This window comes from Ranitomeya imitator, chromosome 4 (assembly GCF_032444005.1).
Source record: "Ranitomeya imitator isolate aRanImi1 chromosome 4, aRanImi1.pri, whole genome shotgun sequence".
Lineage (NCBI taxonomy): Eukaryota > Metazoa > Chordata > Amphibia > Anura > Dendrobatidae > Ranitomeya > Ranitomeya imitator.
This window is the reverse complement of record NC_091285.1, coordinates 715,925,408-715,950,651: the sequence shown is the minus strand read 5'-3', so window position 1 is coordinate 715,950,651 and position 25,244 is coordinate 715,925,408. Positions and strand designations below refer to the sequence as shown.

The 25,244-nt window shown below is 46.8% G+C and overlaps 1 protein-coding gene across 1 annotated transcript in view; it reads right to left on the bottom strand.

The window, feature by feature from the left end:
- The window catches only part of LOC138677410 (beta-enolase), a 36,260-nt gene extending 11,088 nt beyond the window's left edge, over positions 1 to 25,172 (bottom strand). Inside the window, exons 1-9 of the mRNA XM_069767513.1 lie at positions 25,120 to 25,172; positions 18,545 to 18,635; positions 18,268 to 18,363; positions 18,127 to 18,185; positions 16,626 to 16,695; positions 16,415 to 16,548; positions 10,711 to 10,933; positions 10,370 to 10,567; positions 9,274 to 9,475 (exon numbers count right to left, since the gene is read on the bottom strand). Coding sequence (XP_069623614.1) covers positions 9,274 to 9,475; positions 10,370 to 10,567; positions 10,711 to 10,933; positions 16,415 to 16,548; positions 16,626 to 16,695; positions 18,127 to 18,185; positions 18,268 to 18,363; positions 18,545 to 18,629 — 1,067 coding nt within the window. The 5' untranslated portion in view covers positions 18,630 to 18,635; positions 25,120 to 25,172. The remainder of the gene's footprint in view (positions 1 to 9,273; positions 9,476 to 10,369; positions 10,568 to 10,710; positions 10,934 to 16,414; positions 16,549 to 16,625; positions 16,696 to 18,126; positions 18,186 to 18,267; positions 18,364 to 18,544; positions 18,636 to 25,119) is intronic.
- Positions 25,173 to 25,244: the final 72 nt, after the last annotated feature.

Genomic DNA, 25,244 nt, shown 5'->3' with positions numbered 1-25,244 from the left:
GCTAATTTGCATATTCCAGGTGCCTTCTGGGAGAAGCGAAGTCTCCCTAAGCTAGAAGATCGTTGGGTACAGCCGGGACCAGCTGCTTCGAAAGCATCACCAAACCAGGGATTCAAGCTTCAGGAGGCTAATTTGCATATTCCAGGTGCCTTCTGGGAGAAGCGAAGTCTCCCTAAGCTAGAAGATCGTTGGGTACAGCCGGGACCAGCTGCTTCGAAAGCATCACCAAACCAGGGATTCAAGCTTCAGGAGGCTAATTTGCATATTCCAGGTGCCTTCTGGGAGAAGCGAAGTCTCCCTAAGCTAGAAGATCGTTGGGTACAGCCGGGACCAGCTGCTTCGAAAGCATCACCAAACCAGGGATTCAAGCTTCAGGAGGCTAATTTGCATATTCCAGGTGCCTTCTGGGAGAAGCGAAGTCTCCCTAAGCTAGAAGATCGTTGGGTACAGCCGGGACCAGCTGCTTCGAAAGCATCACCAAACCAGGGATTCAAGCTTCAGGAGGCTAATTTGCATATTCCAGGTGCCTTCTGGGAGAAGCGAAGTCTCCCTAAGCTAGAAGATCGTTGGGTACAGCCGGGACCAGCTGCTTCGAAAGCATCACCAAACCAGGGATTCAAGCTTCAGGAGGCTAATTTGCATATTCCAGGTGCCTTCTGGGAGAAGCGAAGTCTCCCTAAGCTAGAAGATCGTTGGGTACAGCCGGGACCAGCTGCTTCGAAAGCATCACCAAACCAGGGATTCAAGCTTCAGGAGGCTAATTTGCATATTCCAGGTGCCTTCTGGGAGAAGCGAAGTCTCCCTAAGCTAGAAGATCGTTGGGTACAGCCGGGACCAGCTGCTTCGAAAGCATCACCAAACCAGGGATTCAAGCTTCAGGAGGCTAATTTGCATATTCCAGGTGCCTTCTGGGAGAAGCGAAGTCTCCCTAAGCTAGAAGATCGTTGGGTACAGCCGGGACCAGCTGCATCGAAAGCATCACCAAACCAGGGATTCAAGCTTCAGGAGGCTAATTTGCATATTCCAGGTGCCTTCTGGGAGAAGCGAAGTCTCCCTAAGCTAGAAGATCGTTGGGTACAGCCGGGACCAGCTGCTTCGAAAGCATCACCAAACCAGGGATTCAAGCTTCAGGAGGCTAATTTGCATATTCCAGGTGCCTTCTGGGAGAAGCGAAGTCTCCCTAAGCTAGAAGATCGTTGGGTACAGCCGGGACCAGCTGCTTCGAAAGCATCACCAAACCAGGGATTCAAGCTTCAGGAGGCTAATTTGCATATTCCAGGTGCCTTCTGGGAGAAGCGAAGTCTCCCTAAGCTAGAAGATCGTTGGGTACAGCCGGGACCAGCTGCTTCGAAAGCATCACCAAACCAGGGATTCAAGCTTCAGGAGGCTAATTTGCATATTCCAGGTGCCTTCTGGGAGAAGCGAAGTCTCCCTAAGCTAGAAGATCGTTGGGTACAGCCGGGACCAGCTGCTTCGAAAGCATCACCAAACCAGGGATTCAAGCTTCAGGAGGCTAATTTGCATATTCCAGGTGCCTTCTGGGAGAAGCGAAGTCTCCCTAAGCTAGAAGATCGTTGGGTACAGCCGGGACCAGCTGCTTCGAAAGCATCACCAAACCAGGGATTCAAGCTTCAGGAGGCTAATTTGCATATTCCAGGTGCCTTCTGGGAGAAGCGAAGTCTCCCTAAGCTAGAAGATCGTTGGGTACAGCCGGGACCAGCTGCTTCGAAAGCATCACCAAACCAGGGATTCAAGCTTCAGGAGGCTAATTTGCATATTCCAGGTGCCTCCTGGGAGAAGCGAAGTCTCCCTAAGCTAGAAGATCGTTGGGTACAGCCGGGACCAGCTGCTTCGAAAGCATCACCAAACCAGGGATTCAAGCTTCAGGAGGCTAATTTGCATATTCCAGGTGCCTTCTGGGAGAAGCGAAGTCTCCCTAAGCTAGAAGATCGTTGGGTACAGCCGGGACCAGCTGCTTCGAAAGCATCACCAAACCAGGGATTCAAGCTTCAGGAGGCTAATTTGCATATTCCAGGTGCCTTCTGGGAGAAGCGAAGTCTCCCTAAGCTAGAAGATCGTTGGGTACAGCCGGGACCAGCTGCTTCGAAAGCATCACCAAACCAGGGATTCAAGCTTCAGGAGGCTAATTTGCATATTCCAGGTGCCTTCTGGGAGAAGCGAAGTCTCCCTAAGCTAGAAGATCGTTGGGTACAGCCGGGACCAGCTGCTTCGAAAGCATCACCAAACCAGGGATTCAAGCTTCAGGAGGCTAATTTGCATATTCCAGGTGCCTTCTGGGAGAAGCGAAGTCTCCCTAAGCTAGAAGATCGTTGGGTACAGCCGGGACCAGCTGCTTCGAAAGCATCACCAAACCAGGGATTCAAGCTTCAGGAGGCTAATTTGCATATTCCAGGTGCCTTCTGGGAGAAGCGAAGTCTCCCTAAGCTAGAAGATCGTTGGGTACAGCCGGGACCAGCTGCTTCGAAAGCATCACCAAACCAGGGATTCAAGCTTCAGGAGGCTAATTTGCATATTCCAGGTGCCTTCTGGGAGAAGCGAAGTCTCCCTAAGCTAGAAGATCGTTGGGTACAGCCGGGACCAGCTGCTTCGAAAGCATCACCAAACCAGGGATTCAAGCTTCAGGAGGCTAATTTGCATATTCCAGGTGCCTTCTGGGAGAAGCGAAGTCTCCCTAAGCTAGAAGATCGTTGGGTACAGCCGGGACCAGCTGCTTCGAAAGCATCACCAAACCAGGGATTCAAGCTTCAGGAGGCTAATTTGCATATTCCAGGTGCCTTCTGGGAGAAGCGAAGTCTCCCTAAGCTAGAAGATCGTTGGGTACAGCCGGGACCAGCTGCTTCGAAAGCATCACCAAACCGCGCGCCGTAGGACATTATTGCAAGAGAGCTTGGCTGAGTAGATTACACAAGAAGGAAAACACACAGCAAGTCAGCAGGATCTAGGAGCAACATGGCAGATGTGACAACCTACATGGTGAGCTGCAGCATGTGCTACATGTTCACAGATCGACCAGAAGAAGAATCCAATTTCACCTGTCAGAAGTGTAGACTAGTGGCCCTTTTAGAAGAAAAGGTGCGGGGTCTGGAAGAAAGAATAGCAACTTTGAAACTCATCAAAGAGAATGAAGACTTTCTAGACAGAACAGAAGCATCTCTACTGGTCACAGAAGGTGCAAAAAGTGTCAGAGAACCTCCAAAAGCAGATGAGTGGAAGCATGTGACCAAAAGAAGCAAGAAGACCATGGAGAAATCACCAACCACACAACTGAAGAACCGATATCAAATCTTTGTAGAGGATGAAGATGGCACACCTAAGGATGAAGCAATACCAGCAAGCAAAATAGAAAAGGGCACACAGCAACAAGTGACAGCAAAAAGTACAGCCAAGAAGCAACGAAGAGTGGTGGTGGTGGGAGACTCACTACTGAGAGGCACAGAAGCAGCCATCTGCAGACCGGACATAACTGCAAGAGAAGTATGCTGCCTTCCAGGTGCGATGATCAAGGATGTGACCGATAGGATACCAAAGCTCTTCAGCTCCAAGGACGTTCACCCATTTCTTCTGATACATGTTGGCACCAATGACACGGCAAGGAAGGACCTACCGACAATCTGCAAGGACTTTGAAGAGTTGGGGAAGAAAGTAAAGGAACTGGATGCACAGGTAGTTTTTTCTTCTATCCTTCCAGTAGACGGGCATGGCACCAGGAGATGGAACAGGATCCTTGATGCAAACAACTGGCTAAGACGATGGTGCAGACAACAAGGATTTGGATTCCTGGACCACGGTGTGAATTACTGGTATGATGGACTCCTCGCCAGAGACGGACTACACCTCAACAAACCTGGGAAACACACATTCGCCAGAAGACTCGCTACACTCATCAGGAGGGCGTTAAACTAGAAGAAGAGGGGACGGGAAGAAAAACATTAGACTCGAACAAAGACGACCCAGGAAAACATACTCAGAAGGGAGGTAAGAACATTTCTAAAACAATCCACAGTGAGGAGATTGGAACAAAACAAAATCCTCTAAACTGCATGCTCGCAAACGCCAGAAGCCTGACAAACAAGATGGAAGAACTAGAAGCAGAAATATCTACAGGTAACTTTGACATAGTGGGAATAACCGAGACATGGTTAGATGAAAGCTATGACTGGGCAGTTAACTTACAGGGTTACAGTCTGTTTAGAAAGGATCGTAAAAATCGGAGAGGAGGAGGGGTTTGTCTCTATGTAAAGTCTTGTCTAAAGTCCACTTTAAGGGAGGATATTAGCGAAGGGAATGAGGATGTCGAGTCCATATGGGTTGAAATTCATGGAGGGAAAAATGGTAACAAAATTCTCATTGGGGTCTGTTACAAACCCCCAAATATAACAGAAAGCATGGAAAGTCTACTTCTAAAGCAGATAGATGAAGCTGCAACCCATAATGAGGTCCTGGTTATGGGGGACTTTAACTACCCGGATATTAACTGGGAAACAGAAACCTGTGAAACCCATAAAGGCAACAGGTTTCTGCTAATAACCAAGAAAAATTATCTTTCACAATTGGTGCAGAATCCAACCAGAGGAGCAGCACTTTTAGACCTAATACTATCTAATAGACCTGACAGAATAACAAATCTGCAGGTGGTTGGGCATTTAGGAAATAGCGACCACAATATTGTGCAGTTTCACCTGTCTTTCACTAGGGGGACTTGTCAGGGAGTCACAAAAACATTGAACTTTAGGAAGGCAAAGTTTGAACAGCTTAGAGATGCCCTTAATCTGGTAGACTGGGACAATATCCTCAGAACTAATAATACAGATAATAAATGGGAAATGTTTAAGAACATCCTAAATAGGCAGTGTAAGCGGTTTATACCTTGTGGGAATAAAAGGACTAGAAATAGGAAAAACCCAATGTGGCTAAACAAAGAAGTAAGACAGGCAATTAACAGTAAAAAGAAAGCATTTGCACTACTAAAGCAGGATGGCACCATTGAAGCTCTAAAAAACTATAGGGAGAAAAATACTTTATCTAAAAAACTAATTAAAGCTGCCAAAAAGGAAACAGAGAAGCACATTGCTAAGGAGAGTAAAACTAATCCCAAACTGTTCTTCAACTATATCAATAGTAAAAGAATAAAAACTGAAAATGTAGGCCCCTTAAAAAATAGTGAGGAAAGAATGGTTGTAGATGACGAGGAAAAAGCTAACATATTAAACACCTTCTTCTCCACGGTATTCACGGTGGAAAATGAAATGCTAGGTGAAATCCCAAGAAACAATGAAAACCCTATATTAAGGGTCACCAATCTAACCCAAGAAGAGGTGCGAAACCGGCTAAATAAGATTAAAATAGATAAATCTCCGGGTCCGGATGGCATACACCCACGAGTACTAAGAGAACTAAGTAATGTAATAGATAAACCATTATTTCTTATTTTTAGGGACTCTATAGCGACAGGGTCTGTTCCGCAGGACTGGCGCATAGCAAATGTGGTGCCAATATTCAAAAAGGGCTCTAAAAGTGAACCTGGAAATTATAGGCCAGTAAGTCTAACCTCTATTGTTGGTAAAATATTTGAAGGGTTTCTGAGGGATGTTATTCTGGATTATCTCAATGAGAATAACTGTTTAACTCCATATCAGCATGGGTTTATGAGAAATCGCTCCTGTCAAACCAATCTAATCAGTTTTTATGAAGAGGTAAGCTATAGACTGGACCACGGTGAGTCATTGGACGTGGTATATCTCGATTTTTCCAAAGCGTTTGATACCGTGCCGCACAAGAGGTTGGTACACAAAATGAGAATGCTTGGTCTGGGGGAAAATGTGTGTAAATGGGTTAGTAACTGGCTTAGTGATAGAAAGCAGAGGGTGGTTATAAATGGTATAGTCTCTAACTGGGTCGCTGTGACCAGTGGGGTACCGCAGGGGTCAGTATTGGGACCTGTTCTCTTCAACATATTCATTAATGATCTGGTAGAAGGTTTACACAGTAAAATATCGATATTTGCAGATGATACAAAACTATGTAAAGCAGTTAATACAAGAGAAGATAGTATTCTGCTACAGATGGATCTGGATAAGTTGGAAACTTGGGCTGAAAGGTGGCAGATGAGGTTTAACAATGATAAATGTAAGGTTATACACATGGGAAGAGGGAATCAATATCACCATTACACACTGAACGGGAAACCACTGGGTAAATCTGACAGGGAGAAGGACTTGGGGATCCTAGTTAATGATAAACTTACCTGGAGCAGCCAGTGCCAGGCAGCAGCTGCCAAGGCAAACAGGATCATGGGGTGCATTAAAAGAGGTCTGGATACACATGATGAGAGCATTATACTGCCTCTGTACAAATCCCTAATTAGACCGCACATGGAGTACTGTGTCCAGTTTTGGGCACCGGTGCTTAGGAAGGATATAATGGAACTAGAGAGAGTACAAAGGAGGGCAACAAAATTAATAAAGGGGATGGGAGAACTACAATACCCAGATAGATTAGCGAAATTAGGATTATTTAGTCTAGAAAAAAGACGACTGAGGGGCGATCTAATAACCATGTATAAGTATATAAGGGGACTATACAAATATCTCGCTGAGGATCTGTTTATACCAAGGAAGGTGACGGGCACAAGGGGGCATTCTTTGCGTCTGGAGGAGAGAAGGTTTTTCCACCAACATAGAAGAGGATTCTTTACTGTTAGGGCAGTGAGAATCTGGAATTGCTTGCCTGAGGAGGTGGTGATGGCGAACTCAGTCGAGGGGTTCAAGAGAGGCCTGGATGTCTTCCTGGAGCAGAACAATATTGTATCATACAATTATTAGGTTCTGTAGAAGGACGTAGATCTGGGTATTTATTATGATGGAATATAGGCTGAACTGGATGGACAAATGTCTTTTTTCGGCCTTACTAACTATGTTACTATGATGTTATACATCGAGAGGAGATGGAGGAGCTGGATGTTACACATCATAGGGAGATGAGGGGGTGGATGTTACACACCGCCGGGAAGATGGAGGGGCCGGATGTTACACATCATGGGGAGATGAACGGGCCAGATGTTATACACTGGGGGTAGATGGAGGGGCCGGACGTTACACATCGTTGAGAGATGGAGGGGCTGCATGTTACACACTGGGGATGTGGAGGTGCTGGATATTACACATTGTGAGGAGATGGAAGGGCTGGATGTTACTCACCGCCAGGGAGATGGAGGGGCCGGATGTTACACATCTTTGGGAGATGGAGTGGCCAGATGTTACACATCATTGGGAGATGAATGGGCCAGATGTTATACACTGGGGATAGATGGAGGGGCTGGATGTAACACATCATGGGGTTAAGGGGGGGCTGGATGTTACGCATCGTGGGGAGATGGGGGGCCGGATGTTACACACCTCCAGGGAGATGGAGGAGACAGATATTGCACATTGTGGGTAGATGGGGGCTAGATGTTGCACATCATGGGGAGATGGGAGGCCAGATGTTACACATCATGGGGAGATGCAGGGGCCAGATGTTAGACATCGGGGGGAGATGGAGGGACTGGATGTTATACACTGGAGGGAGATGGAGGGGCCGGATCTTACACATCGTGGAGAGATGAAGGGGCTGCATGTTACACACCGCCAGGGAGATGGAGTGGCTGGATGTTACACATCGTGAGGAGATGGAGGGGCTGGATGTTACACATCATGGGGAGATGGAGGGGTAGATGTTTCACATCATGGGAAGATAGAGGGTCCAGATGTTATACATCGTGGGGAGATGGAGGGACTGGATGTTACACACCACCAGGGAGATGGAGGGGCCGGATGTTACACATCATAGGGAGATGTGGGACCAGATGTTACACATTGTGGGGAGATGGGGGGCCAGATGTTACACATCGGAGGGAGATGGAGGGGACGGATGTTACACATCGTCGGGAGATGGAGGGGACGGATGTTACACATCGTCGGGAGATGGAGGGGCTGGATCTTATACACTGGGGGGAGATGGAGGGGCCGGATCTTACACATCGTGGAGAGATGGAGGGGCTGCATGTTACACACCGGGGGATGTGGAGTTGCTGGATGTTACATATCATGGGTAGATGGAGGTGGATGTTACACATCATGGGGAGATAGAGGGGCCGGATGTTACCCATCATGGGGAGATGGAGGGGGTGTATGTTACACATTGTAGGGAGATAGAGGGTCCAGATGTTACACATCGTGGGGAGATGGAGGGGATATATGTTACACATCGTGGGGAGATAGGGGGCCAGTAGTTATACATCGTCGGGAGATGGAGGGGCTGGATGTTACACATCATGGGGAGAAGGAGGGGTCTGTTGTTACACATCGTGGGGAGATGGTGGGTCCAGATGTTATACATCGTGGGGAGATGGAGGGGATATATGTTACACATCGTGGGGAGATGGAGGGGCCAGATGTTATACATCGTGGGAAGATGGGGGGCCTGATGTTACACATCATGGGAGATGGAGGGGCCGAATGTTACACATCGCCGAGGAGATGAAGGGGCCGGATGTTACAAATTGTGGGGAGATGAAGGGGCCGGATGTTATACATCGTGGGGGAGTTGGAGGGGCAGGATGTTATACATCGTGGGGAGTTGGAGGGGCCGGATAATATACATCATGGGGAGATGGAGGGACCAGATGTTATACATTGTGGGGAGATGGAGGGGCCGGATGTTATACATCATGGGGAGATGGAGGGGCCGGATGTTATACATCGTGAGGAAACGGAGGGACCGGATATTATACATCGTGGGGAGATGGAGGGGCCAGATGTTACACATCGTGGGGAAATGGAGGGGCCGGATGTTGCACATCGATGAGGAGATGGGGGGGCCGGAAGTTATACAATGGGGAAGGGGTGTGTGAAGTGCTAGATGTCATACACTAGGGGGAGATGGAGTGGCCGGATGTCATACACTAGGTGTGTTTGAGGCAATGAATGTTATACAGGGATAGGGGAAGAGGCCAAATGTTATACACTGGGTGGAGATGAAGGGGCGGGATGTTATACACGAGCTGGGGGGCGGGATGTTAAACATAGATGGTAGGATGTTATACACCAAGAGGGATGGCCGGATGTTATACGCCGGGAAGGGGGGGAACTGATGTTATACACTAGGGGGTGGGATGTTATACATTGGAGCGATGGGACTGAAGGAAAGAACAGAATTCATGCATCCTCTCCCCACAGTGTTGGTGTCTTTACAGTGGCCACTCTGGACACTTACGCCTGGATGGACTCAGTGACGGAGCCGATCTGGTTGACCTTCAGCAGGAGGCAGTTGCAGGCTTTCTGCTCCACAGCTTTCTGGATCCTCTTTGGATTCGTGACAGTCAAATCATCACCAACGACCTGGATGTCAACAGTGGAGAGGAAGTTCTTCCAGTTATCCCAGTCATCCTGGTCAAAGGGATCCTCGATGGAGACCACTGCATGGAAAAGAGGAGATGATTACTGTCATGATCTGTACTTTTTTCCCTGTCCTGTATTTTGTATAAAATGTCATGATGTGATGCGACTTCTCTTTCGTTGTATTTACTGTACATTTTGCAATGTTATGGGGTGTATGTAACTAACCTGTCTCCTTCCCCCAATACTTGCAGCCCTGAGCTATAATGTAATTAAGCTTTGTCCACACCACTAGGGAAGGAATAGCCATTCTTCCTCACAGCAGGTGGCTAGTCAAATGCACACAATGAATAGACTAAGTGGAGCCAACCAGTCTAGAATCTTCTGGTGGACCCAACCATTGAATAGAAGGTGTGACCTCTACTCCCCTTCTTGGGCGGATCCCTGGAGCTCAGACAATCCATTCTTATTTTGAGATCAGATGTGAGTTGATCCTTGAAGGAGGAGTGGGGATTTTTAGCTGAGGCAAGACCCCACGCCCATCTAGGACTGTGGAAGCGAACGGGGCGAGACTTGAGCTGAGGACATATCTCGTCGTTCGTGAGATTGTTTTGGGATCCCTTGGACTAATTGTGGACTATTGCTTTGTTACCTGGCACAAGGATTATCGGGAGGTGCCCCCGAACCTGTTCCATTGGACTAATTGTGGACTCTGTAGATCTACCTGCATGTGTTGTTCCAGCGTTCTTGATAATAAATCTGTTGAATCATCCCTCGGCCTGTTGTCCCTTCTTGCTCTGCCGTACACCCCGTCACAATTACCCTGCAGGGGGTGGGGCCAGCTCACAGCCCCCTCCTATCTGTATCACCCTGCCAGTGGTGGACCAGCACACAGGTCCCTTCTATCTGTATCACCCTGAAGGGGGCAGCTCACAGCTCCCTTCTGTCTGGGTATATAAAGTATCCGCCCTCACCCGGGTAGCCCTTGATGAAGGACTTGTACAGGTTGCCCAGCTCTTCTCCGCTGATGTAGCGGTTAGGGTCGTCTGGCGATTTGAAGTCCAGATCGTATTTTCCTTTGCGGAAGAATTCGGATGCAGCAACGTCCATCCCAATGACGATCTTATCTGGATATCCGGCCTTCTCGATGGCGGCTTTCAGGAGCTCCAGAGCTGCATGAGACATAACACCCTCGTTCATTACCCACTGAACTCCGGGTGCAGACATTATACTGTACGATTATACAATGAGGGGTGAGGAGTACGCAGGTCACTGTCAGACCCTGCACCTCCCCCAAAGGGTCTTGTCTGCTCACCCTCATTGTTCTCCAGGATGTTGGGAGCAAATCCACCCTCATCCCCCACATTGGTGGCATCTTTGCCATACTTGGCCTTAATGACAGCCTTCAGGTTGTGGTAGACCTCTGCCCCGATGCGCATTGCCTCGCGGAAGGTTGATGCCCCCACAGGAAGGATCATGAACTCCTGCATGGCCAACTTATTTCCGGCATGGGAGCCACCATTAATGACATTGAACGCCTGAAAAGATACAGAAATAATGAGGAGGCAGGGGGGCCAAAAGAGAGAATGAGGGGAAGGGGGAAGGGGAAAGAGAGCATGAGGAGACGGGGTACGAGAGAGAATGAGGAGATTGTGGACGAGAGGATGAGGAGACGGGTGACGGAGAGAGGATGAGGAGATGGAGGGATGAGAGAGAATGAGGGAGAGAGGATGAGGAAACGGTGAGGATGGGGAGACGGGACGTAGAGAGAGAGGAAAAGGAAACAGAGAGAGAGATCATGAGGAGACGAGGGATGAGAGAGAATGAGGAGACGGGGACAGAGAGAGAATGAAAAGACTGGGGGACAAAGAGAGGATGAGGAGACGAGGGAAGGAGAAAGAGGATAAGGGGACAGGGAGATAGAGCACGAGGAGAGAGAGAGAGAGAGAGAGAGAGAGAATGAGGAGTCTGGGGGACAAGAGAGAATGCGGAGAAGGGGGAAGGAGAAAGAGGGGTGAGGAGATGGGACGAGATAGAATGGGGAGACAGGGGGACATAGAGAGAATGAGGAGACTGGGGTACAGAGAGGATGAGGAGAAAGGGGGAACAGAGAGATTATGAGGAGATGGGGACGGAGAGAGAGAGAGTGATTAGATGGAGGGATCAGAGAGAATGAGGAGAAAGGTTGACATAGAAAGAGAGGGTGAGGAGACGGGGGGACATGGAGAGAATGAGGAGACAGGGACAGAGAGGATGAGGAGACGGGGGACAAGATAGAATGAGGAGAAAGGTTGACATACAGAGAGAGGATGAGGAGACGGGAGATGGAGAGATAATGAGGAGACGGGGATATAGAGAGAATGAGGAGACTGGAGGACAGACAGAAGGTGAGGAGTCAGGGGATGGAGAGAGAATGAGGAGACAGAGGGACAAGACAGAATGAGGACATGGAGAGAGGATGAAAAGACGGGAGGACTAGAGACAATGAGGAGACGGGAGATGGAGTAGATGAGGAGATGGGGAGAGAGAGAGAATGAAGAGATGAGGGGACAAGAGAGAAAGAGGAGATGGGTAGAGAGATAGAGGAGGATGGAAAGAGAGGATGAGGAGACAGAGGGATGAGGGCGAATGAGGACACAGAGAGAGGATGAGGAGATGGGGGACTAGAGACCATCAGGAGACGGGGAGAGAGAGCATGAGGAGATGGGGGGCGGAGAGAGGATGAGAAGGGGGGATGGAGATGCAGCGCCCCAGAGTCCTGGTCGTTGCAGTAATGTCGTTCTTCCACCAGGGGGAGCAATGTTACGTCTGATGGCACCAAAAGAGTTTACCCTGCCAGGTATCACAGCCACACACACACACTTCACATGCCGGTCCACCAGGGGGAGCTAAGGGTTCTATGTACTAGGCCACTCCTCACAAAGGGTAAAACTGGTGGGTTGGTTAGGAAGTCAGTCAGTTGGAGTCAGGAGTCGGAAGGAGAAGGAGAGGGAGAGAAGCACACTGGGCTCGGCCTTGGGAATTCCTGTCAGGCAGACAGAGGAAAAAGGAAAGAACATCAGCGGCTCAATAGGAAAGAAGGACACGGAGCTGCGCCTGCAACCCATGCAGCAGCCTCCTAAGAAAGGACACAAAAGGAAGTGTGCCATAGGGAGTGAGCACAGAAGTCATAGCAACAGGAGTGAAACATCAGTGGGAGACCAGCTAGAAGAAGGCTGCCTCTTTCTGAAGTGCAGATCCGGTGGCCGGAACACCGAGGGAGTAATAGACTCTACGCTTTACTTCAGAGACCGGCAGGGCAGTCAATTCCAAGTTGGCTGTCCGACCTAAACACCTAAGCAGACACGGTGGCATCGCGGAGGAGGGGGCGTCACTAGGGTCCCTATAAAATAGCCTCAGGCCATCACCGTCATACGGGTTTGTCCTATCCATCTGGGGGACAGAGAGAGAGAAGTAACAACAGTGAGGACCTTATGGTAGCTAATGCAAGTAGGGACCTACTACTTTACTGTGCTCAAGGGGAAGGCTATTGATTTCCACCTGGATAAGGGGACTCTGGAATTGCCATCAGACCGGCCGGACTCTGCCTACCCTGTCATCCGGCACTCTGGACTGTGGATGCCGAAGCCTTCAGTAAAGGTAAAGAGACTGCACCCATTGTGTCCTCGTTATTCACCGCGCCTTGCACCATCCACCATCAACATCTACACTTCTGGGAAGCCCTGGGGACATACTTCACCTGTGGGTAGGTATACCATCTAGCTGCCATTCCATCACCCCAGCGGACCCCTAAGCAGCGTCGGTCACCCTGACCAAATACCACAGGTGGCGTCACGAACACTACCGTTATCTACGAACTCTGCCTTTTATTGGGCGCCCCTCATAGGACCACGGTCCAGGTCTGGCCACCTTGACATCCTCGCTGAGGGAACTGAAGGACCCGGTACCGAGTACCCCATTGCCCTTACGTGGGGGCGATCCAGAGAGAGGATGAGATGGGAGGACGGAGAGAGAGGATGAGACGGAGAGACGATAGAGAATGAGGAGAAGGAGATGGAGAGAGAGAGCATGAGGAGATGGGGACGGAGAAATAAAGAGAAGACGTGGACAGAGAGAATGAGGAGATGAGGAACGGGGGAGAGAAAGGATGAGGAGATGGGGGACGGAGAAAGAATGAGGACACGGGGACAGAGAGAATGAGGAGACGTGGAGATAAATTATGAGGAGATGGGGTAGGGGAGAGTGAGGATGAGGAGATGATGAGCTGGAGAGAGAGGATATCGAGACGGGGATGGACAGAAAGAGGATGAGAAGATGTGGGGAGGGAGAGAGGCGAGGAGACGGAACGGAAAGAGAGAATGAGAAGATGGGTGCAAAAGAGAATGAGGAGACAGGGTCCAGAGAGAGGATTAGGAGATTGGGGAGAGAGAGCATGAGGAGAAGGGGGCGTGAAGAGAGGATGACAGGGGGGGACAGAGAGAGGATGAGACAGGAGGACGGAGAGAGAGAGGATGAGACGGAAAGACGATAGAGAACGAGGAGAAGGGGGAACGAGAGAGAGGATAAGGAGATGGAGAGAGAGCATGAGGAGACGGGAGATGGAGAAAGAATGAGAAGACGGGGGACAGAGAATGAGGAGATGAGGAACGGGGAGAGAAATGATGAGGAGATGGGGGACAGAGAAAGAATGAGGAGACAAGGAATGGGGAGAGAGGCTGAAGAGATGAGAGGACAGAGAGGATGAGGAAATAGGGACAGGGAGAGAGTGGATGAGGAGGTGGGACAGAGAGAGGATGAGGAGACGTCGGGACAGAGAGAGAGAAGAGGAGGCGGGGGACAGAGAGAGAGAGGATGAGGTAGATGGGTGGATGGAGAGAGCGAGGATGAGATGGGGATGGAGAGAGAATGAGCAGATGAGGGCAGAGAGAGAATGAGGAGACGGAGGACGGGGAGAGAGAGCGAGGAAACGGGGGACGGAGAACGATTGAGGAGACGGGGGATAGAGAGAGAGAAGAGAGGAAACAGGAACAGGGAGAGAAAGCATGAGGAGATGGGGGACAGAGAGATAGAGGATAAGGGATGAAGAGAGAGAGGATGAGGAGTTGGGGGGGGCGAGAGAGAGGCGACGGACAGATGAGAAGAGAGGGGATGATGAGACAGGACAAGAGAGAATGAGGAGACAGGGAGATAAATTATGAGATGGGGAACTAGGAGACAGGGACAGGGAGAGAGAAAATGAGGAGACGATCTGACGGAGAGAGAATGAGGAGACGAGGGGACAGGGAGAGAGATGATGAGGGTTGGGGAAAGTGAGGATAAGGAGATGATGGGATGGAGAGAGATGATAACGAGACGGGGACGGACAGAAAGAGGATGAGAAGATATGGGGATGAGAGAGGGAGAGAGGAGGAGACAGGGAACGGGAAGAGAGAGAATGAGAAGACGGCGGTGCAAAAGACAATGAGGAGACAGGGTACAGAGAGAGCATGAGGAGATGGGGAATGGAAAGATAGAGGATGAGGAGTTGGGGGGAGCGAGAGAGAGAGGAGACGGACGGATGTGGAGACAGAGGATGAGGAGACGAGGGGACGGAGAGAGAGAATAAGGAGATGGGGTGACAGAGAGAGAAAGAGGAGGGGTGACGAAGAGGACAAGGAGATGGTGGGATGGAGAGAGAGAATAAGGAGACGCGACAGAGAGAGAGAATGAGGGGACGGAGAGAGAGAATGAGGAGATGGAGGGACGGAGAGAGAGGATGAGAAGACGGGGGGACAAAGAATGAGGAGATGGGGTGAGGAGAGATGAGAAGACGGGGAGCGAGAGCATGAAAAGACGGGGAGGGACGGAAAAAGAATGAGATGAGGGATAGAGAGACAATGAGGAAACGGGGGGACGAAGAGGACAAGGAGATGGTGGGATGGAGAAAGAAAAAATGAGGAGCTGAAGGAACAGATAGAGATATTGAGGAGATGGGGGACGGAGAGAGGATGAGGAGATGGGAGGACAGAGAGGATGAGAAGATGGAGAAATGGAGAGAGAGAAAAAGGAGATAGGGAATGGAGAGAGAAAAAAAGGGGACTGGAGTACAGAGAGAGAGAGAATGAGGAGATGGGCACGGAGAGTGAGAATGAGGAGACAGGAGGACAGAGAGAATGAGGAGACGGGAGGATGGAGAGATAGAATGAGGAGACGGGGTGATGGAGAGAGAGAGAGAGAGAATGAGGAGATGGGAGGAAGAACAGATAGAATGAGGAGACGGGAGGACAGAGAGACAGAGTGAGGAGACGAGAGGATGCAGAGACAGAATGAGGAAACGGGGTGACGAAGTGGACAAGGAGATGGTGGGATGGAGAGAGAGAGAATAAGGAGATGGGTCATAGAGAGAGAATGAGGAGATGGGGGACGGAGAAAGAATGAGGAGATGAGGGATAGAGAGATAATGAGGATAGAGAGATAGAATGAGGAGACAGGGAGAGAGATTGAAGAGACGGGGTGAGGAGAGAGAATGAGGAGACGGGGGACTGAGAAAAAATAATGAGAGGGATAGAGAGATAATGAGGATGGGGAGATAGAATGAGGAGACAGGGAGAAGAGAATGAGGAGATGAAGTGATGGAGAGAGAGAGAATGAGGAGATGGGAGGACGAACATATAGAATGAGGAGACGGGAGGACAAACAGACAGAGTGAGGAGACGGCAGAATGTAGAGACAGAATGAGGAGACGACGTAACAAAGAGGACAAGGAGATTGTGGGATGGAGAGAGAGAATAAGGAGACCGGGGACAGAGAGAGAATGAGGAGACAAGAGACCGAGAGAGAGAATGAGGATTCGGGAGGACAGAGAGATAGAATTAGGTGACGGGAGGACAGAGAGATAGAATGAGGAAATTGGGGATGGAGAGAGAGAAAATGAGGAGACAGAGGAACGAGAGAGACTGAGGAGACGGGGGAATGTAGAGGGAGTAACTAAGGAAATGGGGATGGTATTATTTTTGGGGAATGTGATGCTGAATACTCACAGGGACGGGAAGAATAATATCGGGGTTTCCTGCGAGGTCAGCAATATGCCTGTAGAGGGGGACCCCCTTCTCCGCTGCGCCAGCCTTGCACACGGCCAGGGACACCCCCAGGATTGCGTTAGCACCAAACTTAGCTTAAACAAAAGAGGAAAATCAGATTTTCCCCCCACAGATGTCTCGCCTCTCACATTTCTTTACTTTTCATACTTACATTTGTTCTCAGTCCCATCCAGTTCCAGCATCAGTTTATCGATCTTCTCCTGCTCCACAACACTGAGTTTCTACAGGCACAGAACCCAAACATGTAAAATCCTACCCCAATCTACAGCCCCCCCATTTACTGGAGGGTGGTCCATATACAATCATCACAACATTTATCCCGAGGTCCAGGGCGAGACATATACCAGACCCTCGGACTCCTGACCACCATATTCCTGACCATCAGACCACTGAAAACCATACACCAAACATTCAAACCCCTGACCACTACATACCAGACCCTATCCACGATACACCAGTCCATCAGACCCCTGACCACTATACTCTGGACCGTCAGACCCCTCACCACTATACTTTGGACCAGCAGACCATTGACCAACGTACACCAGTCCATCAGGCCCCTGACCACCATACACCAGATCATCAGACCCATGATCACCATAAACTGGACCATCAGACCCCTGAACACTATACTCTTGACCATCAGACCCCTGACCACTATACTCTGGACCATCAGACCCTTGACCACTATACACTATACTCTGGACCATCAGACCCCTGACCACCAAGCATTGAACCATCAGACCCCTACCCACCATAAACCAGTCCATCAGACCCCGGACCACTATACTCTGGACCATCAGACCCCTGACCACCATACATTGGACCATCATACCCCTGAATACCATACAGCGGACCATCAGACTCCTGACCACCATACACCAGTCCATCGGACCCCTGACCACCATACAACAGTCCATCAGACCCCTGACCACCATAGTCTGGACAATCAGACCCCTGACCACCATACTCTGGACCATCAGATCCTTGACCACTATACTCTGGACCATCAGACTCGTGACCACCATACACTTGTCCATCAGACCCCTGACCACTAAACTCTGGACCAACAGACCCCTGACCACCATACATTAGACCATCAGACCCCTGACCACTTATACACTGGACCATAAGACCCTTAACCACTATAAACTGGACCATCAGACCCATGACCACCATACACTGGATCATCCAACCGCTGACCACCATACACTGCATCATCAGACCCTGGATCACCATACACCAGTCCATCAGACCCCTGACCACCATACACCAGTCCATCAGACCCATGGCGACCATACACTGGACCATCAGACCCCAGACCACTATACTCTGGACCGTCAGACCCCTGACCACCATACACAGGACCATCAGACCCCTGACTAATATACTCTGGACAATCAGACCCATGAGCCCTATACTCTGGACCATCAGACTTTTGATCACTATACTCTGGACCATTAGACCCCATACCACCATACACTGGACCATCAGACCCCTAACCACTATACACTGGATCATCAGACCCTTGACCACCATACAACTGTCCATCAGACCTATGACCACCATACACCAGTCCATTAGACCCATGACCACCATAAACTGGACCATCAGACACCTGACCACAGTGTGTTTGTGGCGCTGTCGCTTACCTTCTCTAGTACAGCGGGGACAATAGTCTTGTTGATGTGCTCCACGGCCTTCTGGACACCTGTTGGGAGTAGTTGTGATTACAGAACATGTGGGGAGGATGGGTAGATCTTCTTGGATGAGTTTCAGTATAATGGCCTCACCTTTCCCCAAATATCGTGATTTGTCGCCATCTCTCAGCTCCAGGGCCTCATAGATTCCTGTGGAGGCTCCGCTGGGGACCGCAGCCCGAAACATCCCTGAGGACACAGGATAAGAAACTGCTCAGCTGCTAGCAATCTATCTCCTGACATACTCTCTGCTGCTGGGGACGCTTCAAATATGTAATTCTCAATCTGTGACCTCTCAAAGGATCAGCGCACCTCTCCTGAAATAATCTGTGCTGCTCTGCAATCAGCCTCACACCTCAGGAACACGCACCTTTCTCGGTGTACAGGTCCACCTCTACAGTAGGGTTACCCCTGGAGTCCAGGATCTCCCGAGCATGAATCTTCTGAATAGACATAATGCCCTGAAGAGGAACAAAAGGAGGAGAAATGAGGGGAGACAGTGATCACATGACTGTAAAAATAACGATATACACTGATCACATGACTGTAATAATACCGATATACACTGATCATATGACTGCAAAAATATTGATATACAATGATCACATGACTTAAAGTAACGCAAAAAATGGGACAAGGTGCACAGCTATAATCTGCATATACAAAGGGGAGGTGCAAAAGGACCGGTAGCATAAAACGACATAAGCCAAAGAAAGAAGAAGCAAAGCATTACCGTAAAGCCCGCACACTACACCAAGAATAGCAATATATCAAACTTTATTGGGTACATAAACACAGCAAAAAACATAAAACATAAGTAAAAACAAGACAACACCCCACTCATGGACCCCCAACAGATAAAACATCCATAGCACGTGGGAAATCACAATCAGTATATAGTATGATGATACAAGCATAAATCAACAATAACAATAATATATCCCACTATGCATATATAGAAGATGCAAATACACCTGTGATAACAAGTAGGCAGGATCCCCTATAATAATCATAAGATATATGGTTGGTCAAATGGCCAGTATAAGTCCAGATGGGACAGAAAAGAATAGCGGACCGTCCCACGTCCGGAATGCCCCAGGCTAAATAATAGATCTATAAAGTGCCACAGTCCATATAAGAACAAATATCGAGGCTAGCACCAACGAATGGGTGCGAATCACAACCCCATCGTGTGTGCAGAGAAAGCCCAAAGCCCGGAGTCAGAATCCTAATGAGGACCAAAATGAGAAGGAAGATACCCACCAAAGGGGGCCCCAGAGGGAACCAGGAGCGGGGTGCGACCCAACGCGTATCGCCGTAACCCGTACGGCTTCGTCAGCTGATTGTTATAGGGGATCCTGCCTACTTGTTATCACAGGTGTATTTGCATCTTCTATATATGCATAGTGGGATATATTATTGTTATTGTTGATTTATGCTTGTATCATCATACTATGTACTGATTGTGATTTCCCACGTGCTATGGATGTTTTATCTGTTGGGGGTCCATGAGTGGGGGGTTGTCTTGTTTTTACTTATGTTTTATGTTTTTTGCTGTGTTTATGTACCCAAAAAAGTTTGATATATTGCTATTCTTGGTGTAGTGTGCGGGCTTTACGGTGCTGCTTTGTTTCTTCTTTTTTTGGCTTATGACATAAAATAACGATATACGCTGATCACATGACACTAATAATACCGATATACACTGATCACATGACTGCAATAATACCGATATACACTGACCACATGACACTAATAATACCGATATACACTGATCACATGACTGTAATAATACCGATATACACTGATCACATGACAGTAATAATACCAATATACACTGATCACATGACTGTAATAATACCGATATACACTGATCACATGACTGTAATAATACCGATATACACTGATCACATGACTAATAATACCGATATACACTGGTCACATTACTGTAGTAATACCGATATACACTGGTCACATGACTAATAATACCGATATACACTGATCACATGACTGTAATAATACCGATATACACTGATCACATGACTGTAATAATACCGATATACACTGATCACATGACTAATAATACCGATATACACTGATCACATGACTGTAGTAATACCGATATACACTGATCACATGACTGTAATAATACCGATATATACTGGTCACATTACTGTAGTAATACCGATATACACTGGTCACATGACACTAATACCGATATACACTGGTCACATTACTGTAGTAATACCGATATACACTGGTCACATGACACTAATACCGATATACACTGATCACATGACTGTAATAATACCGATATACACTGATCACATGACTGTAATAATACCGATATACACTGGTCACATGACTGTAGTAATACCGATATACACTGATCACATGACTGTAATAATACCGATATACACTGATCACATGACTGTAATAATACCGATATACACTGATCACATGACTAATAATACCGATATACACTGATCACATGACTGTAATAATACCGATATACACTGATGACATGACTGTAATAATACCGATATACACTGATCACATGACTAATAATACCGATATACACTGATCACATGACTGTAATAATACCGATATACACTGGTCACATGACTGTAGTAATACCGATATACACTGATCACATGACTGTGATAATACCGATATACACTGGTCACATTACTGTAGTAATACCGATATACACTGGTCACATGACACTAATACCGATATACACTGGTCACATTACTGTAGTAATACCGATATACACTGGTCACATGACACTAATACCGATATACACTGGTCACATTACTGTAGTAATACCGATATACACTGGTCACATGACACTAATACCGATATACACTGATCACATGACTGTAATAATACCGATATACACTGATCACATGACTGTAATAATACCGATATACACTGATCACATGACTAATAATACCGATATACACTGATCACATGACTGTAATAATACCGATATACACTGGTCACATGACACTAATACCGATGTACACTGATCACATGACTGTAATAATACCGATATACACTGGTCACATGACTGTAGTAATACCGATATACACTGATCACATGACTCTAATAATACCGATATACACTGATCACATGACTGTAATAATACCGATATACACTGGTCACATGACTGTAGTAATACAGATATACACTGATCACATGACTGTAATAATACCGATATACACTGATCACATGACTGTAATAATACCGATATACACTGATCACATGACTAATAACCGATATACACTGATCACATGACTAATACCAATATACACTGATCACATGACTGTAGTAATACCGATATACACTGATCACATGACACTAATAATACCGATATACACTGATCACATGACACTAATAATACCGATATACACTGATCACATGACACTAATACCAATATACACTGATCACATGACTGTAATAATACCGATATACACTGGTCACATGACTGTAGTAATACCGATATACACTGATCACATGACTGTAATAATACCGATATACACTGATCACATGACTGTAATAATACCGATATACACTGATCACATGACTGTAATAATACCGATATACACTGATCACATGACTGTATTAATACCGATATACACTGATCACATGACTGTAATAATACCGATATACACTGATCACATGACTAATACCGATATACACTGATCACATGACTAATACAGATATACACTGATCACATGACTGTAGTAATACCGATATACACTGATCACATGACACTAATAATACCGATATACACTGATACATGACACTAATACCAATATACACTGATCACATGACACTAATAATACCGATATACACTGATCACATGACTGTAATAATACCGATATACACTGATCACATGACTGTAATAATACCGATATACACTGGTCACATGACTGTAATAATACAGATATACACTGATCACATGACTAATAATACCGATATACACTGATCACATGACTGTAATAATACCGATATACACTCATCACATGACTGTAATACCGATATACACTGATCACATGACTGTAATAATACCGATATACACTGATCACATGACTGTAATACCGATATACACTGATCACATGACTGTAATAATACCGATATACACTGATCACATGACTGTAATAATACCGATATACACTGATCACATGACTGTAATAATACCGATATACACTGATCACATGACTGTAATAATACCGATATACACTGATCACATGACTGTAATAATACCGATATACACTGATCACATGACTGTAATAATACCGATATACACTGATCACATGACTGTAATAATACCGATATACACTGATCACATGACTAATAATACCGATATACACTGATCACATGACTGTAATAATACTGATATACACTGATCACATGACTGTAATACCGATATACACTGATCACATGACTGTAATAATACCGATATACACTGATCACATGACTGTAATACCGATATACACTGATCACATGACTGTAATAATACCGATATACACTGATCACATGACTGTAATAATACCGATATACACTGGTCACATGACACTTATAATACCGCTATACACTGATTCTGCACATCATGCCGGTGCAGTACGTGTGGCTCTCGGGTTCTACGTGAGGTATTTTAATTTGTATCTAGAATTATCTCGAGAGATTTATAAATAGCCGGCGTAAAAGTCACTGGAGACAGATAAAGGTCAGGACAATTATAGTCAAAGGGAAAGGTCACCAGGACTGTGACTATGGCCATATCATATAGGGCCAGTCCACAATCCATACACTACTGGGACCTGTGTAATATACAGTGTATAATGTACAGTGCAGGGTGACGGTGTAATATACAGTGTATAATGTACAGTGCAGGGGTGACGGTGTAATATACAGAGTATAATGTACTGTGCAGGGTGACGGTGTAATATACAGTGTATAATGTACAGTGCAGGGGTGACGGTGTAATATACAGAGTATAATGTACTGTGCAGGGTGACGGTGTAATATACAGTGTATAATGTACAGTGCAGGGTGACGGTGTAATATACAGTGTATAATGTACAGTGCAGGGGTGACGGTGTAATATACAGTGTATAATGTACAGTGCAGGGCTGACGGTGTAATATACAGTGTATAATGTACAGTGCAGGGGTGACGGTGTAATACACAGTGTATAATGTACAGTGCAGGGTAACTGTAATATACAGTATATAATGTACAGTGCAGGGGTGACGGTGTAATATACAGTGTATAATGTACAGTGCAGGGGTGACGGTGTAATATACAGTATATAATGTACAGTGCAGGGTAACTAATATACAGTATATAATGTACAGTGCAGGGGTGACGGTGTAATATACAGTATATAATGTACAGTGCAGGGGTGACGGTGTAATATACAGTATATAATGTACAGTGCAGGGTAACTAATATACAGTATATAATGTACAGTGCAGGGGTGACGGTGTAATATACAGTATATAATGTACAGTGCAGGGTAACTAATATACAGTATATAATGTACAGTGCAGGGGTGACGGTGTAATATACAGTATATAATGTACAGTGCAGGGTAACTAATATACAGTATATAATGTACAGTGCAGGGGTGACGGTGTAATATACAGTATATAATGTACAGTGCAGGGGTGACGGTGTAATATACAGTGTATAATGTACAGTGCAGGGGTGACGGTGTAATATACAGAGTATAATGTACTGTGCAGGGGTGACGGTGTAATATACAGTGTATAATGTACAGTGCAGGGGTGACGGTGTAATATACAGTGTATAATGTACAGTGCAGGGTGACGGTGTAATATACAGTGTATAATGTACAGTGCAGGGGTGACGGTGTAATATACAGTGTATAATGTACAGTGCAGGGGTGATTGTGTAATACGCAGTGTATAATGTACAGTGCAGGGGTGACGGTGTAATACACAGTATATAATGTACAGTGCAGGGGTGACAGGGTAATATACAGTGTATAATGTACAGTGCAGGGGTGACGGTGTAATATACAGTGTATAATGTACAGTGCAGGGGTGACGGTGTAACATACAGTGTATAATGTACAGTGCAGGGGTGATTGTGTAATATACAGTGTATAATGTACAGTGCAGGGGTGACGGTGTAATATACAGTGTATAATGTACAGTGCAGGGGTGATTGTCTAATATGCAGTGTATAATGTACAGTGCAGGGTGACGGTGTAATATACAGTGTATAATGTACAGTGCAGGGGTGACGGTGTAATATACAGTGTATAATGTACAGTGCAGGGGTGACGGTGTAATATGCAGTGTATAATGTACAGTGCAGGGTGACGGTGTAATATACAGTGTATAATGTACAGTGCAGGGGTGACGGTGTAATATACAGTGTATAATGTACAGTGCAGGGGTGACGGTGTAATATACAGTGTATAATGTACAGTGCAGGGGTGACTGTAATATACAGTATATAACGATATATAAGGTGAGGAGTGTGTAATACACAGTATATAATGTACAGTGCAGGGTGACGGTGTAATATACAGTGTATAGTGTAGTGTGCAGGGGTGACAGTGTAATATACAGTGTATAATGTACAGTGCAGGGTGACGGTGTAATATACAGTGTATAGTGTAGTGTGCAGGGGTGATGGTGTAATATACAGTGTATAATGTACAGTGCAGGGGTGACAGTGTAATATACAGTATATAATGTACAGTGCAGGGGTGATGGTGTAATATTCTGTATATAATGTACAGTGCAGGGGTGACGCGGTGTAATATGCAGTGTATAATGTACAGTGCAGGGGTGACGCGGTGTAATATGCAGTGTATAATGATATATAAGGTGAGGAGTCTGTGTAATACACAGTATATAATGTACAGGCGTGAGCCTCTATCATGTATACAGCAGCTCTTACCCGGTGTGCGGTGCCACTGGCCGGTGGGTGATGTGACAGCTCGGTACATCGCCTGCCTTATATACAGGGAGGGATGGTCCGGGGGTCATATAACGAGGGAGGGGGAAACAGACACACGATCACAG